The sequence below is a fragment of the Gossypium hirsutum genome, chromosome A11 (assembly GCF_007990345.1).
Source record: "Gossypium hirsutum isolate 1008001.06 chromosome A11, Gossypium_hirsutum_v2.1, whole genome shotgun sequence".
Classification (NCBI taxonomy): Eukaryota; Viridiplantae; Streptophyta; class Magnoliopsida; order Malvales; family Malvaceae; genus Gossypium; species Gossypium hirsutum.
In genome coordinates, this window is record NC_053434.1 from 111213378 (window position 1) to 111230999 (window position 17622).

At 31.9% G+C, this 17622-nt stretch overlaps 1 protein-coding gene and 1 long non-coding RNA gene across 2 annotated transcripts; both read left to right on the top strand.

Annotated features, from left to right (window-relative positions):
- The first annotated feature begins 4512 nt into the window (after positions 1 to 4512).
- On the top strand, positions 4513 to 8260 carry LOC107887835 (sugar transporter ERD6-like 5). The gene is made up of 18 exons (XM_016812064.2): positions 4513 to 4793; positions 5042 to 5104; positions 5329 to 5418; positions 5562 to 5621; positions 5718 to 5783; positions 5895 to 5960; positions 6040 to 6115; positions 6199 to 6263; positions 6358 to 6450; positions 6550 to 6630; positions 6720 to 6804; positions 6890 to 6933; positions 7035 to 7097; positions 7189 to 7248; positions 7362 to 7415; positions 7517 to 7576; positions 7691 to 7805; positions 7893 to 8260. The coding sequence occupies exons 1-18, from the start codon at positions 4584 to 4586 to the stop codon at positions 8012 to 8014; spliced, it is 1473 nt and encodes a 490-aa protein (XP_016667553.2). The 5' UTR covers positions 4513 to 4583; the 3' UTR covers positions 8015 to 8260.
- Positions 8261 to 13740: 5480 nt separating this feature from the next.
- LOC107887846 (uncharacterized) lies at positions 13741 to 15114 on the top strand. The gene is made up of 2 exons (XR_001681212.2): positions 13741 to 14402; positions 14697 to 15114. It is a non-coding gene; the product is annotated as an uncharacterized lncRNA (long non-coding RNA).
- The last annotated feature ends 2508 nt before the right edge of the window (positions 15115 to 17622 follow it).

Here is a 17622-nt window from a genome sequence, read left to right on the forward strand (position 1 = left end):
TCGAACTCGACCCGATTTATTTTTAAGTTTATAATATTTTATATTATGTTATTTTTATTTATTATGCAATTTAGAACATATTAAAAAAATAAACTTATATTAAATTTATAATATTACTTTAACATAAACATTAAAATAATATTAACGATTATATAAAACTTTCAATAAATAAAAAAATAAAAATAAAAATATTAAATATTAAAATAAAATAAATATTTAAAAAAATTTAAAAATAATATGAAAAAGGTTTAAAATGGGCTTGAGTAAATTATTTATAAACATAGATAAATCTAGAAAAAAATTTAGATCTATATTTTGATCCAAGCTAAGTTTAAAAAAACATAAAATATATTAATATTACATTTAAACTCAACCCAAACTTTAAATATAAACACCTCTAGTACATCACACGTAATTATAAACTAACTCTATGCCTATATTTTAGTATTATCAAAACAAACTTAGTGTCAAAATTGATTCCTCGAGCAAGAAATAAAATTAAATAAAACAGTTTATTCGGCTCACCTTTTTGAGTGGGACAAAAACATTTGATATTTAATTCAAGTAAATTAAAAATTAAGGTACATTACTTGTCCCATCAATTTTATTTTCTAATTTTTATATTTTCAATTATTGAATGAAATGATTTTCAAATCATAATAAAATTGAAAAAAGTTCTTAACTAAGGTCCTATAATCAAATCAATTATTATTATACATTAAAGTTTCTGTACATGGAAAAGCAGAAAGGCACATGCCTAGATGCTTCATCTAATTTGGTTATTTAAAAATTAATGAAGTTGGAAAAATGGTGAGGGAAAGCATGGAAGATCAAACAAAACCAATCAATGAAAATATGTTTCTAGAGGGAAATAAAACAACTTAACCTTAGTAATCATATGTGATTTGAATTCAAGTCGTACTAGTTACGGTGGTGTTAGAGTTTTACTCTCTTTTTATAATTAAAAAAAAACAACTAACCCTGATTAAAAATAACCTAAAATAAATGAATTTTGATAGGTCATAGGACTAACTCTATGAATAATTAAAAAAGAGCCATAGAATTCGGGAGACAACTTATGAGAATTCTAGGGCCTAAGAGAATATTGATAGTGTTGGGATACAGTGCCTTTAGTGTAGTGATATTATCTATGTACTTATAATTTTTCGAATAAATTAGTTTAATAAATTCTATCATTATCATTAATATCTTTTGTATAAGGTTCAATAGTTTTTACACGTAAAGCAAAATGAAATAAAATATCAGCTTATTGATTATGTAATGTTTAATTAATATTAAATTGCATTATGCAGTTGGATCATAATGTAAAAAAATAATTTATGTTAGTAGATAATCTAAATGATCTTTAATCCAATCAAAATTAAACAAGTCAATTAAAAGATATAGTGTCTATCAAATCCGATTAAAAAGATACTTTATTTGAGATATCGAAATGAATGACTCACAAAAAATAATCACATAAATAGGCAATAAAAACACCAATCTGTTGGTGTAAAAAGAAAATACTCAATAGCCAAAGAAACTCTAATTTTTAGTACTAAATAAGTGTTGAATTTATATAGCATGTTGTAACCGAAAATAAAATTTAAGAAGTAAAAAATCAAGCACCTTAATATCTAATCCCTTAACATCAACAACAAAATTTTAAAAAATATAAAAAAACAAAAAATTTTGAATTACAAATATTGCTTCCTAATCGACTGATTCTAAAGCATATTTATTTATTTATTTATATTAGTGTAGTATCATAATTTTAGTCTTTGTTTTTATATAATATTTAAAATTATTTATCACCCCTCCGTAATCGTTAAATAAGAGGATAATATATTTCAATGTATTTAAACTTACATTCTCTTACATTTATAACAATACTAATATTAATTGAAATAGTATTCTAAAACAGATTTTAAAGCATGCTTTACACACCATCACGTAATGTAGAATTTGTATGCTTGTTTTGGTATAAAAAAAAGTTGAGACGACAAGTGATTGGATAAATTGGATTTTTGTAACAGTGACTTACATTCAACAATTTCCTTTGATATGATGACATCTAACTAGAACCCAAACTTAATTGTATTTAAAACCTAACCCTAAAATGGAAACTCTCTAACCTTAAGTTATCCTATCTTGAAATCTAAGCTTCATATTTAAAATAAAAGAAATCTATTAACTACTTAATTATACACTCTAGTTAAAACAACTCTCTAAAATATATGAAACAATAGTTATAAGATTAGAAGAGGAGATGTTTTAGTGAAAAATCTGTGTTGGGCAGGGAGATTTTATAAATAAATAAAAAATGTTGTCTTGAAAATTGTAACAAAAAAACTTGACTAATCTAAATTTGACTTTCAGGCAAAATTTTCTTTTTAATTTGATTTTCGAAAGGAAATTCCCTATAAATTAAGTAGAAATTGACAAATTCCAATTATTGTAACAACCTTTTGATTTCAAACCTATCTATTACATCATTTGCTTGCGGATTAGCTTTTGTCTTCGTCATAGCAGTAATTGCTGTTGACTGTTTCTTTCTAGCATTCCAATAAAAAAGTCCTTTCACGGCTCACTTGTCAATAAAATAAAAGGTAAAACTATTAATTAATTGCAAAATAATTATTAAATTATTTAAAAAAATTTACTTTTAACTTACTCAACCATTAATATTGTTACATAATAGTTAAATTTCTTTGTTTACACTATTTACACTAATTAAAAGTTCTTTTTTTACTTCTTTTTTATAGTTCAGCTTTTTTTTATGAAATATCTTTGGATGGCACGAATTTGTGAATCAAAATTTAAATAATTTTTTTCTCTGGTTTCCAACACTGGTCGCTAAATCGACTTGTTTCTAAGATATATTCTTTTACTCGTCATTAGGTACTGACCCACTATACTGATTATTGAATCATCATTTGGAGCTCGTTAGCTAGACTTTTTAAAAAAAAAATTAATAGTCTAGTGACTTAAATGAAAACTTTTGAATAATTTAGTTGCCACTTTTTAACTTTTTGAAGTTTAGTAACCAAATCGTAAACTTAGTAATAGTTTAGTGATATTAGGTGTAGTTTGCCTTAAAATAAAACAAGGCATAATGAAATATTCAATATAATTATGAGTACAGGTGTTCATGAGCCTAACCAAGCTTAAACATGATATTAACAAAAATTTAGGCTGATATTTCAAGTCATGCCAACTTAATATCATTTTAGTCCCACCCATATTTTTTTAAAAAACATTAAAAATATATACTGATATTATTTTTAATTCAATATTCAATATTCAATATTTAATATATCTTTATTTGTTAAAATTTTATATAATCATATTAATATTTTTTTAATATTTATATTATAGTAGTATAATATTACTATAGATTTAATTTTTATATGTTATAAAATATTTTCAGAAGATATTTAATCAAACACCTTGAGGATATTGTATTCTTGTGTATTTTATATTTTTTCAATGCTTTTTTTTATTTTTGAGTTGCTTTCACACTGTTTTTAGTGTTTTAGAAAATTTTTATCAAAATTTTTTATTTTATAATAATTAAATTAATTTAAATAAATTTAAATTTAAGAAATCTTCTAACGTGGTACGGATTGGAAGACAAAAATTTTAATCCCGACACACTAAACATTGCTGAACAAAAACCCATCCAAAAGAGAGAAACGAGCCATAACGACTCAGTGGAAGCCCACTGCATGAAGTTACTCAAGGCATTCCAAATCGATAGATCCACTGGTATCAGTTATCAGCATCGGATCCATTCGAAAGGACTGCCGGAACAACAATCCATGGTGGGGTTATTATTCTGAGAGGAGAGAAACATGGAAAATTAAATTACCACGAATTTTATTAAAAAAATTAAGATCTGTTTATATATTTATGTATTCTATAATTAGCGTTAGCGTAGAGTAGTTGCAAAATGTAATCAAATCTAGAAAAGATTTTGTGAATAATTTATCCACAAAAATGTATTCAACCCAATGTCAAGAAATTAAAGCTTAAAAATTGGGTCCCATATTACATAATTATCCTCTAACCCTATGCCTATATTTTAGTATTATCAAATCAAACTTTTAAGGTCAATAAGTAATTAAGAATAGTGCTACATGTCCCACCAACATTTTTTTCCTTCTAATTTTTATATTTTATTATAAGCCATACTTATTGGAACTAATACAAATATAAGTATTTTCAATTCAAAGAAAATGAAATTAGATCTTAAATAATTTCCTATAATCAAATCAATAACTATATAAAAAAATAAAAAAAATATCATATATGATATTTGTACTTTCATAAAATATTTATGTGGTATTTATATTTTGTAGTATAAATGTCTTAATAAAATGTATATTGATAATTCACATAATATATTGAATATTTTTAAAATATAACTAACTAATGTAAAGTTATTCCAAAAATAAATCAAACATGGAAAACATGCATCTAAAAGTATGTCCATAAAAGTTCTTTTATATGAAAATTTGAAAGGCAGATGGATAGATGCTTCATCTAACTTGGTTATTTAAACAACCAGCAAAATTGGAAAAATGGTGAGGGAAATTATGGAAGAAGGGTTGTTAACAAGCAGGTATCAACTACCACCAAATGAAACAAAACCAACCAGCAATGGCGCCGACGGTGACGGTCTTACCGACAACCTTAACATGCCATCTCAGCCGGCAGCTTCGTCGTTAACACTTGTTCTTGTCTTTTGTACGTTTGTTGCTGTCTGTGGCTCATTCAGCTATGGATGTTCTGTAAGTTCTTCAGTACTTCCTTCTCTTCCGAACCCTTTTCTCTTATTCTGCTTCTTCTTCTTCTTCTTCTTCTTCTTCTTCTTCTTCTTCTTCTTCTTGTTCCAGGTTTTTTAGTCGGAATTCGGAAAGTAAAGTGGTTTCATCCATGATCAATATTTTAATAATTACACGTTTAAATTTAATAATATGTGCAAATATTTATATTATTTGGTAATTACTGATAATGATCTAACTTTGCATGAACCCAGCTTGGTTATTCATCACCAGCGGAGACAGGGATCATGGAAGACCTGGACCTCTCCTTGGCAGAAGTTAGTACACCCGAATCTTGTTCCATTCATTTCCTTTATTATTATTTTTTTGTACGACAGAAAAAATCATATATTCAATAGGCTTCCACTTACTTAAAGCACAAGAAAGCTCCAGTTGGGTTTATGTAACTATCTTACTCGAATCAACGCGAGTGACAAATACGGGTATACTTTTTTTTTTTTTCCCCTTCTAAGTTTATCCTATCTTTGTCACCCAATTGCAGTACTCTGTTTTCGGTTCAATAATTACAATTGGAGGAATGGTAGGAGCAATTCTAAGTGGGAAGATAGCAGATCTTATCGGTAGGAAACGTGTAAGTTCTTTTTTCTTCTTTTGGTTAAGCCTTTATACCTTCCAAAGATCTAATAATCATATAAGATTTCAAGTTAAATTCCTGTTGAATAATGGCTCATCTCATCCCTCTTAATTAATGTGTTCATGTACCGTGAGAAACAGGCAATGTGGTTCTCTGATGTCTTGTGCACTGTTGGGTGGCTAGCAATAGCATTTGCAAAGGTTAACTTCTAGCTTGAATCATTTACAGGCTATTGTAACTCCATATACACCAATCTGTAAGATCTTAAATGGTTGTTGTTCAACTCTTGTTATAAGAACGCTTTGTGGCTGGATATTGGAAGGCTGTTGATCGGACTCGGAGTCTCTATTTTCTGTTATGTGGTAAATATACTAAGGTTTACACTTCACATTTCATCAACTTAAATCAGCTTTTATGTAACTTACTATTGAGATACATGTATATATAGTAGCTGAACTTTCCATATCAAATAGGTACCTGTTTATATAGCTGAAATAGCACCTAAAAGTTACCGGGGTTCCTTTGCATCATCAAACCAGGTAAAATATACTAAACCCATAACTGATTGTGATTTTTAAACTCATCATTATTTAGATACGAGTTTTCCCAATGGTGCAGTTGATGACTTCTTCTGGGTTTGCAATTATGTTTTTCGTTGGAACCTTCATTTCGTGGCGCACCCTGACTATGATCGGTATATACTTTGATTTTTTTTATTAACTTAAAGCTAAAGGTAGTGTTATGTTATTTATGTATTATCCATTCTATTTCCTTCAGGTGCTATTCCCTGTGTAGTACAGATAATAGGCTTGTTTTTCATTCCAGAGTCCCCTAGATGGCTGGTATGTCTAACTCAGTAGTATGGCCAATCATAGGACGCTTTTTAAGTGCATAACATGTGGTCGAGAAAATGCAACATGTGACTGGCTTTTGCAGGCAAAATGTGGTCGAGAAAAAGAGTTTGAAGCATCCTTGAAGCGTCTTAGGGGAGAGAACTCAGATATTTCTGAAGAAGCTGCTGAGATCAGAGTATCATTTTAGCTTCATATCTTGTTATCTTCTAAAGATTGTGAACACTTGTTTCCTCATGATAACAAGAAACGCTATGTGCTTACGTTTCTCTTGTAGGATTATATAGCTACTCTTGAGCAACAAACAGAAGCAAGCTTCCTTGAATTGTTCCAAAGGAGATATGCCAATGCACTCATTGTGAGCCGAGAATAACATTAGCTTAATAATCTGTACTCACCATTTATGACTTGCCTGATCACTTACATACGGCTTCTTGGAATTTGCAGGTTGGAGTTGGCCTAATGCTATTGCAGCAACTAGGAGGAAATAGTGCTGTGGTATATTATACTAGCCGCATATTCAAAGAATCCGGTAAATTATTTTTGTTGTCAATACAAGTTTAATACCTGGTAGTGGTGGGAGAAAAGAAAGATGAAAACAGTCTTGTTTGCAACAGGTATATCAGGTAGCCTTGGCCTTCAAGTTTTAGCTGTTTTACAGGTACCTTCATGGCTACTTTTCCAACTTGTAATGAATGTCAAATTGTGTTCCAAGCATTTCCGAATTCCGAGACATGTTGATTACATTGTTTCTTTTCGCAGGTTCCAGCAGCAACTATAGGTTTGCTTTTAATGGATAGATCCGGTAGACGGCCACTTCTTTTGGTTAGTATTGTAAACAATTCATTTTAAGATTGTAAAAATGCTGAACAAACCAAGTTAAAAAGAATAGAATTTTAATCCAATTTTTTGGCAGGTTTCTGCAAGTGGATTGTGTTTCTCCTACTTTCTCCAGGGACTGGCATTCTGCTTTAAGGTATAACAGAATTTAGCTATTTTCTTCAAGAGATTGACAATGGCATTTCTTGTTTAATGCTTTCAAATTCTTATGTTTTTTCCCTGAAAACTTTGATGTTATTTCACAATCAGGAACTCCCCAATTTGAAGGCTCTTACTCCACCTCTAGCACTTAGCAGTACTTTGGTACTTTAGTTTGTCCTACAATCTTCTGCTTTTCACTTATTTGACTATTGTACATATTGAGCCAAACTACATGTATAAACTGATCAATAATGCAAAAACAGATTGCTGCTACAGCTTTCACAATAGGGTTGGGAGGAATACCATGGATTATAATGTCAGAGGTTTGTGCCAATTCTGAGATAAAAAGCTTCATCATTGCTTACATATCAAGTTTTCTTCAATAGCTGGAGACAAGAGATTCATTTGACTAAAACATGGTCCATATTCTTTGTCAGATATTTCCTATAAATGTTAAAGCTCAAGCTGGAAGCCTGGTGACTTTAGTCAATTGGTCCACTGCTTGGATAATGACTTACAGTTTCAATTTTATGATGGATTGGAGCTTAGCAGGTCATCCTCCATATCTCTCCTTCTCTAAGTGAGTAAATTAACATATCAATGTTCAGAACTAAAATGTATGAGCAAACATCACTGCAGGTACATTTTTCTTTTTCTCGGGAATCTCAGGCTTAACTGTCCTATTCGTGGCCAAGTTAGTCCCAGAGACGAAGGAGAGAACACTGGAGGAAATACAAGCATCCATCACTCATTTTATGTAATATAAGATTTAATCTTGGCATGGCCATGAATGCATGCACCAATAGGTATAAACAGTATGCATATGGCTTACTTTCATTCTTATTTTACAAGTGATCATTTCCAAGGAGGAACAATGCTGGTGAACCCTTTTCCATTTCAGCATATTGGGTTTAAAAGACCCTAAATATGTATTTGTATACTGTGAACTTGTACAGTATTGTGACATTCAATTTTCTTTATATATTTACTGTTGGAATTTTGTTTTAGTTCATTTGGGCAATGCCAACTGAATTTGGCATTTTCTTTTGCAGGCAGCTTAGATCATAAGAGTAATTGTACTGATTTGGATTGACTTTTATGAATATCCAAATGTATAGCTTTTTAGGCTTTCTGAACTGTAGCCACAAATTCATATGAACTATTGAACATCATTTCCTCAATGCCAGCAAAGCCCTAAATCCCCTTCCTTTTTTTTTTGGTGGTGTTGAAAAAATCTCAACCATTTAACATTATGAAATTATTATTTGTTGTATAGGCTTGTCCAAATTATTTATTATTTGGTGCATAAGCTCTGTATCCAAATTGGTTCAAAGAGGTACTAAAGGGATGTTGTATATAATGATAAAAAAGACACAAATGATACTTAAATGTAAACCGTGATTGGTGAAACCCTAGCCTTGTAAGCGAACACATATGTGTTCATACAAGGAGGGGAGTTAGGAGGATACGGAGGTGATGTTGTTATATTGCTCATATGAGTGGATATGAAGATATAGGAAAATTTGGTTATTCAAGAATCGGGATTAGAAGCTAATACAATGAAGGGTGTACGTGGAAAAAGGATGCATGTGGTTTTGCATGTTGCATGATAACATGAACAGTAAGCCTGTCTGTCATAAATGGTAGTCCACATAAATGGCTTATTCAAGGAGTAAATGTGCCCATAACTATCATAAATGAGTTTAGAAACCAGATTCGTTCACCAATAGTCTGAGTATGATTTTGGTATCATCCGCCAGTTGATCCAGAACAAAGTAAAGTATCTGCCAACTATCATGATCTAGTCGAATTTCTTTTCCTTATTGTTTGATAGTAATCATGGTGGAATTATTATCCCCAGGAACTTACTAGGTTCTCACAAACTTACCCAGTTTCTTCTTCCTTTCATTTTCTCACGTTAAGCGTGATGATCGAAGGGGTACAGCCAAATTTGCATCCAGTTTTTAGCCTTCTTATTTTCGGGGTTACATATATTTGTTGGGGGTGCTAGGTTAACTGTTAGAAACCGCCATTTGAAATTATCAATCTGTATTGAACATTATTTTGAACACGTTGAATGTTGAATGGAAGGCTTGATGGCATAATGTTATTATGACTAATTGATGTTAGTCACCAAGGGTCAAACTTGTACATCTTAACCCTTAAAGTGTGACGAGTTTTTATTCTAAAATAGTGCTTCTAAATAAACATAGTTTTAAAATAAAGGAATACTACTCTGGGAAAAGGGGGTATCTAATGATCTTTTCTTTAAAGAAAAATAAATATGTGTGTAACCCCCAAATTCGATCCGATGAACTAGATTCGAATCTAGGGTGTTACCATTCTAATACAGATGTAACTTATACAAATTATGATTGATTACACTACTTAAAGATAAAAATTCATCAAAAATACATAAGTGTAAACAATTATGAATTACAATTATAATACATAGATAACTTAATTACAAGTATAACAAAATTGATGTCTTGGTTTAATATAGTTATCCTGAATTAAGGATTTCTATGTATCAGACCAGGCTCGATCGTGCCAACAAAGCTTGCTCTGTATGCATAATAATCTGATACGTCGCTACTTTGGTGTAGCCTTGGCATATTTCCTTCAAGTATAGTCTCACTTTCAACTTGAAACATAAAGTATAACCCATTATAAGTTCATAAGAATTTAGTAAGAAAAACACTGATTACTTAAATCATATTTGCACACTGCATCTGGTAATTCAAATAACCATCTTATTGTTCTTATCCTTCAACTTGTCTAAGGCAAATACTTTTCTAGAATTCCATTCTTCATACACTATAGATGTCATACCTTACACTGAGATCATGTCTTACCCATCAATATCTTCGATACATCACTTACGTTCTTCATTTTAAACTTTCATGATTTTTTATCCATTTCATTTCCAGAGGTCTATACAGACGAAACATTGTTATTCTTGCATACATAACTCGGAGTCATCGTTTCATTGAAATTCATGAATGATCATGTACATAGAAGACAAAATACCTCCTTCAGTTATACAGTTTGAATCTTCCTTGAGAATACCCATTTACCTTTCTTTATCTTCTCAATTCATTATTCACAATTGAATCATAATATTATACGATACTTTACTGTGGCCCATAGAGACACTGTGCCTTATTGAACTTACTGATTACTTTTACGAACCATACTGAGCGCACTAAAACCATTTAATACAAAATTTGATCTTGCAAGACTTACCCTTACACACTAAAAGCGTTTCCTTTCAGAGTTAGTCATAAATACCATTCATTCAGAGTGCCCTATTATAGCATCTTCCTTAGAGTCTGCCATGAACATTGTTCCTTCAGAGTGCACCACAGAGGCATTTCATTCAGATTGTTGCCACAAAGGCTATCATTTTAGAGATTACCATAAAGGCTAATATTTTTATTATCGCCAAAAAGGTTATTCCTTCAAATTTCGCCATGAGGTCTGTCCTTAAGAGTGCACCACGAAGGCATCCTTTACGAAATATGCCACAAAGACATTTCCTTTCCTAACGTGTATACTATATGGATTTGCCTAAACTCGCATTATGTGAGGTTTGCCTATCATTGTCCTGGGACACATAGAAAACCCCATTAGGTAATCATCTTCCTTTAGATTCTTTTCAGTGGATGTCATGACCACGGGCTTTTTTCTTTTCAAAGATCGTGTTTAAAGTCCTGACGAACCCCTTTTGATTCCACCGCAGTGAACAAACACAAACTTACTTGACAAACCCTTTATATATATTGACACCATTCAAGACTTAACATATATTTCATCTCATACATTCTAGAAGTACTTATACAATCATACTTCAACATCAGAATGTTTATTACATACTTAACTTGTCATATTCCATATAAACTATACATGCAAAACTCATTAAACATTCATACAACAAAATAATCATCATACCATACGTTCTTAGTTTCAGTTTTGTAATTCAAACACAATCTACAGAAACATCTCGAATGCACCGTATACATAAAAGGGTTGACTTAGAGAATAAATTGACATCCACGGATTGCAACTTGAACTCTAGATCTAACATTTAGTTAGGGATTATAGCAATAATTGCCTTATAAAATAGAAGAACACTATCGAAGCCATCCCTTTTTGAAAATTTTAAATTTCATGAAAAACAAGGGAATCGACTTTTTGAAAATAAGACATGGAGTCGCCACCGATCTTTTGTTTTGGTGTGATCAGGTCACCTAGGAATTCGGTTATTTTAATAAAACAATTTTGGTTTACTAAAACAATGATTTTGGTCTACGAACTTTTGAGAAAACGGGTTCGGGAGTCAGTTACGCATGAGGAAAGATTAGCACCCTCACTACGCTCAAAATTGGTACCAAATCGATTAAATACTGTCCTTATGTCTAAAATTAAAAATGTTTTTGAAATGTGATTCTTTTTTAATAACATTTGAATAACCCGAGTTGGTTGCCAAAAATCTTATTGTTTCGACGTCCGAAAATTTATAATTAGAAAATCACAAAAGGATGCTCAACTATTTAGTCCAACGAAAAACTGAAACCCTGCACAGTAAGGCATGATTCCTCGAATTTCCAAACAACGACCATTGCCTCACCTTAGAAAATACGAGTGAAATTTCGAAGGGATCTTCGATCGTTTTGAACAAATGAAAAAGCGCAACCCAGCACGATAGGGCACGATTCTTGAATTACCAAACATCGAACATCACCTTTGTTTTAAAGGGTTTTCTTAAAAAACATGAGTGAAAACCTAAAGGATTATTCGATTGTTTTGAACAAACGAGAAATCACAACCCAGCATGATAGGGCATGATTCCCAAATTGTCGAACACCGAGTATTGCCTTTGTTTTAAAGGATTTTTTTAGAAGACATGACTGAAATTTTGAAGGGATATTTGATTATTTTAAGCAAACGAGAAATTGCAACCCAGCACGTTAGGGCACGATTTCGCGAACTGCCAAATATCGCACATCGCCTTCGTTTAAGGAATTTTTAAAAGATATGGGTGAAATTCTAAAGGAACCTTTGATTACTTTAAGCAAACGAGAAATTGCAACCCAATAGGTTAGGGCACAATTCTGAGAATTACCAAATATCGAATGTCGCCTTCGTTTTAAAGAATTCTTACTAGTTGTGAAACTAGCTTAAAAAAGCATTAATTCGATTTGAAATAAGACGGATTTAATCACAAAATTTGGATCTTATAAAACCACATTTCAAAAATCGATTGGAAAACGATGATATGGGGTCATATGTGTACGCATAAAACGCGACAAGGGAAGAGTGGAGGCAATACAATTTATTTAACCAACTAACGAGAACTTAAATGACTAAGCATAACTAGCTTGGAAATATAATTCAATTTCAATCATGCATGGAGAATAATTATCACATCAATGAGATGAATACCATGCAATAACAACGTATATGCTACAATATAGAACAAACAACAAAATATATGCAGAACAAAATTAAATTTAAGAGTCAAAGTAGTATAAGATATTGAATCAAAGATGATTTAATGAATCAATAATTTATGCTACATGCGAATTAATGGATTGGTGCACTTTAAAATTTATTTGTGAAAAAAAAGTTGGGATATACATCTAATCATTTAAAATACATATTATAAAATGAATGTTTAAATCGAATATCATACCAAAACGTTGAATAATATTGGTTTTAAAAATGAGGATTTATATAATAAAAATTTAAAATGTGTAAAATATATTAAAAAAAATAATAAAAATATATAATACGATATAATCTTTAAAAACATAATGGATCTACAAATTATATGTATATATATATAAATAACTTCTAAAAATAATTATTTGTAAAAACATAGAAATACATGCATGATTAAATTAATTTTATAACCAATTATATAATAGTTTTAAGAACCTACCTATGTATACATATATAAAGAAAACTATGTGTATAAAATACATAAGTTTAATAACGTATATATCAAATATAGATATCTATAAACATATACGTATATAAAAATAATTTAAAAGATGTGTTATATAGGATTATATAATAAAATACAATAATAAATTTAAGAAAACATATGAATAAAATAACATAACGTTAACAATATATATATAAAATAGCTTAAAATGTATATCACGTGAAATTATATAATAAGAGATGAGAATAAATTTAAAAGCAAATATATGTGTAAAATAATATAATATTAATGATATGCATGAAATTGACCTTATTATAAAGTATATATATATATATAAAAGAACATTTTAAACAAACAAGTTTAAAGGAAAATAAATAAATAGATATATAGTTACATATAGGGACATATATACATATATAAATGAAAGTGTGACTAACGAACTAAGACCATGCAAAACTTAACAAAATACTCCAAAATAATATATTAAATGGTGATTGATAAGTAATTTTTTTTTTAAAAAAAAGGGTTTCAAAAAAAAAAGAATGCTGAAAATAATGAATAAATAAGAAAAACTCAATTGAAACAGAAGTAAAACCAAGAGGACAATTGATAAATAAAATAAGTTGCTGAAATAATAAGAAGGACTAAAGCTTAACACGCGCGAATGCATGGGGACTAAAATTGGCAATATACCAGATCCCAGAGTGCTGCGTTTAGGTGCGGACCCGATTGCAAATGAGCGCAAATTACCAGTCCAAATTTAAAAAGGGAAACAAGATAAATTGGACGCGATTGACCATACATGCGAAAAGGGAGGGTCTGACGCTGAAATAACCCTCAAGAACCCAGGTATAGGGCTTGCCAAACGGTGTCGCTTCAGAGCCAATGAACTTGGCTTGAAACGTCGTCGCTTTATGCACCCTCACAGACCAAAAACAAAACCCTAAATGGGACTCCGTCCCCTTTCTTTTTTTTCCAAAAAACCAAAGTAAACAAAAAAAAAAAAGCCTATTGCTCCCATTCGGCCGACCCCAGGATCCGCGCAGTCCAACCGCCACCACTGCGAACGGTGGAGAACCACATGCGTGCCCCTCGCCTAGAACCTCGGCTTAAAGACCACCGATTTCAGCCCCAGAAATCCCACCCCAAGCTTCGATTTCGGCGAAGTGGAGAGGGATTTCGATGGCCCATTCGCACAGGTAAGCCCTTCTTTTCTTGTTCTTTTATTTCTTAACAAAAAAATGATGGAAGGCTCGAGGAGAAAACGAATCAATTCATAGAAAACTAAAGCAATTCCGGATAACTAAAAAAAATCACCTTTTCTATTTGATTCCTTTTTTTGTAGGCGTAAATGTGTAAGCCTTCGTAAAAAAAATACAATCGGTGCGTTCTTGGCTTTATAGCCGAAACTAAAATAGAAAAATACAATATTTCCTTGCTTTGCTGTTGCTGTGTTTGTCTTGTTCACAGGTACGGGTTTGTCTTGTTCACAGGTACGGAGCAGAGGACATGCGCTGGCCCTTGGCGCGAGGCGTACGGGGCTGTGCTGGCGCGGGTACGGGGGCTGTACTGGAGGGTACGGAGGTAGCTGGCGTGGGGGCTGGGGCTTGGCTGCCTGGTTGCGGTGCAAAAGTGGGGAAGAAACCTTAGGGTTTCTGTCCTCCAAACAATGGGCTTATCGGGCTTGTGGTTTGGGTCTATGTTTAGTTATTGGGCTTGTTTGGGACTTGGGTTATGTAGTTGGGTTTGGGTCTGTTATAAAACTGGACTGTTGTATTGGTTTGGTTTAATTTTTTTATTTTATTATTTTTTTATTTTGTATATATTTTGGTTTCTAGTGGGCCCGAGCAAATTTGGCCCACTACAAACACCATTAAAACTCGTTCAAATAAACTTTATAATCATCTCTAACCCAGATAACCCACATACAAATCCTTACTTCTTTATCTTACAGTCATGCGCTCTGACAGCTCTAATCTTTCATAACACACACGGTCATAAAACTTGCCTTAACATAGAGATTCACTGATGAAATCTGGGACTACATCTTCAGCTTAAAGAAATACATTTTGCTCCTTAAGCCTCAGATAACAATATTCTAGAAGAAAGAAAAAGAGAATTCTTTATTTATCCAAACTTGAATATCTATTAATATAATCTAAGTCCCTATTTGCACATGAAAAATGTTACATCTTTACTGAATTGCCTTATCCAAAAGTCTACAACTTTTGAGAAACTTACTTGAGTATCCCTTTACCTTTTAACTCTTCCAGTTCACATTCTGTTGGTTACTAACCAACTTACCTTGCAACTTAACTTGCATAATACCACGATTAAAAGTGCACTATACTTCTGATGTGAACTCGTACTTTCAATACTTTTCTACTTGGTCGCTATCTTATTCTAATTGACATAGCGTTTTCATTAACTGAAACACATAACTGTATCCGTCTACTCTAAACGCCAAAAGATGTATTCGAGTGAATACCACTCTGCCAGTCATACTATTTTAGGACTATACACTAAACCTTATACCTGCCAAAATCGAGATGTTATAAGTTGTGTTTTCTAATCAGGTCAACCTATGATGCTCCACATCAGAATTCGATGATTGGGTCGGATGTGGGGTGTTACAAGTTTAGTTGATATTAGAGCTTCGGTTTAGTCAATTCTCGAAAACCAATGTCGGTTAGAAACCCCATAATACATATTACCTAAATTTGGTCGAATTTCCCATAATATTACTAAAATTTGTGCATAATGTAGCAAAGAAAGAAGAATATCTGTGAATGTTAGGGATGATGAGGGTGAGGAAATACAAAGTAATCTCTTCCATAGGTGAGCAACCTTGCACCATTTTTGAGCAATGGAATATTAGGGACTGAGGCTCGAGATTCCTTAATTGAAATGAAAGGGAAATGGTTAGACCATTACATGGGAGTTGCCCTAACCTTATCTCATATACACTGTGATGAGTCGGTGAGACAAAAGGAGATGGTGAGGACAACGGTTTCATAACCAATATACCCTGCAGCTCTAGCTCTAACAGTAGAAGTCTTTAAAGAGGACCTAGTGGAGACCATCCGTAAATGGGGTGCCGAAGAGTTTCGAAGCAATAAAAAGGATGATTCAGTTACAGCAGAAAACTGGCTTTCTCGAGTTTATCGGGCAGTTGAAAAGCTATAGTGTTCCCTAGTAGAGAGTTTAAGATGCGACATCTCTCTGTTGGAGGATGAGGCATATTAGTGGTGAACCACAGTATCTAGCATGGTACCAAGAGATCAGGTGAATTGAGACTTTTCCTAAATAAGTTTAAGAACAAGTTCATTAACAGACTCTTTGTTGAACAAATGAAAAATGACTTTTTGGAACTCAAACATGGGAAATGACAATGTTTGAGTATGAGAATGAGTTTATTAGGCTAAGCAAGTACGTTAAAGATTTGGCGCCAGATAAGGAAGGCCTGTGCATTAGGTTTTGATAAACCATAAAAGTAACATATTTTAATCCCATGCTTGGCATGTTTTTGGATAATTTTTTATGTAAATTAGTGAATTTGATGCTCCTAATCCTTTAAATTTATGTTTCTATACTTAGGTAAGCATAGGGAAGTGAAAGAAGCGAAAAATGGGCCAAAATCAGACAAAAAGAGTTTTTTTCATGAACCACACGGCATGGGCACTTCTACACAGGCTGGGCACACGCCCATGTGAGCCACACGGGCTGGCCACACGTCTATGTGCTAAACTATGTCAATATTGCTCCCTGTTTCCCAAACACGTGAAAAAACCTAATTTTTAGGCTTTCTGAGCATTCTAAAGTCTATAAATACACACTAGAGGATGACTTAAAGGAGACACGCAGATAAGAAAGAAGAAATTACTTGAAAAACACCATCGGAATCAACTCAGAAGTAGATCTCCTTCAAGATTAAAGATCTTCATTCAAATTTCCTTTGAAGTTTTATTGGGTTTCTTATGTCTTGTTGTTATTTTAATTTTAAGATGTTTTCATCCCAGATTATGAACTAAATTCCATAGATACCTACGGCGGATGAAACCTATGATAGGTCTTGTTATTTAATTTCTGATTTTACATGATAAATACTTGATTTCTTGTTCTCAATTATGTATGCTTATTTCATGTTTTGATATTTTCAGGATATTGATTCATGTTAAATGTGCTTATTCAGTGGAGCAAAAGTCCCCATTTAAAAGTAGATCTAACATAATTGAGTGAAGTTACATGCAATCCTAGAAATAGGATGACATAAATCTATCAGATTAGAGTCAAATCTAATAGGGGAATTCATAGATCAGGTTAATGCGACAATAGGGGTTTTAATTAGAAAGAAATTTCAATTAATAAACCTAGAATCAATTGTTTTTACTCTCAAAACAGATATTAACATAACTTAGA

Excerpts from the sequence above, each read along its gene's own strand:
- LOC107887835 (XM_016812064.2), top strand. The coding sequence starts at position 4,584 with ATGGTGAGGGAAATTATGGAAGAAGGGTTGTTAACAAGCAGGTATCAA. Across the intron at positions 6,451-6,549 it reads AAGAAGCTGCTGAGATCAGA|GATTATATAGCTACTCTTGA; the intron begins GTATCATTTTAG and ends TTTCTCTTGTAG. Across the intron at positions 6,631-6,719 it reads GATATGCCAATGCACTCATT|GTTGGAGTTGGCCTAATGCT; the intron begins GTGAGCCGAGAA and ends TGGAATTTGCAG.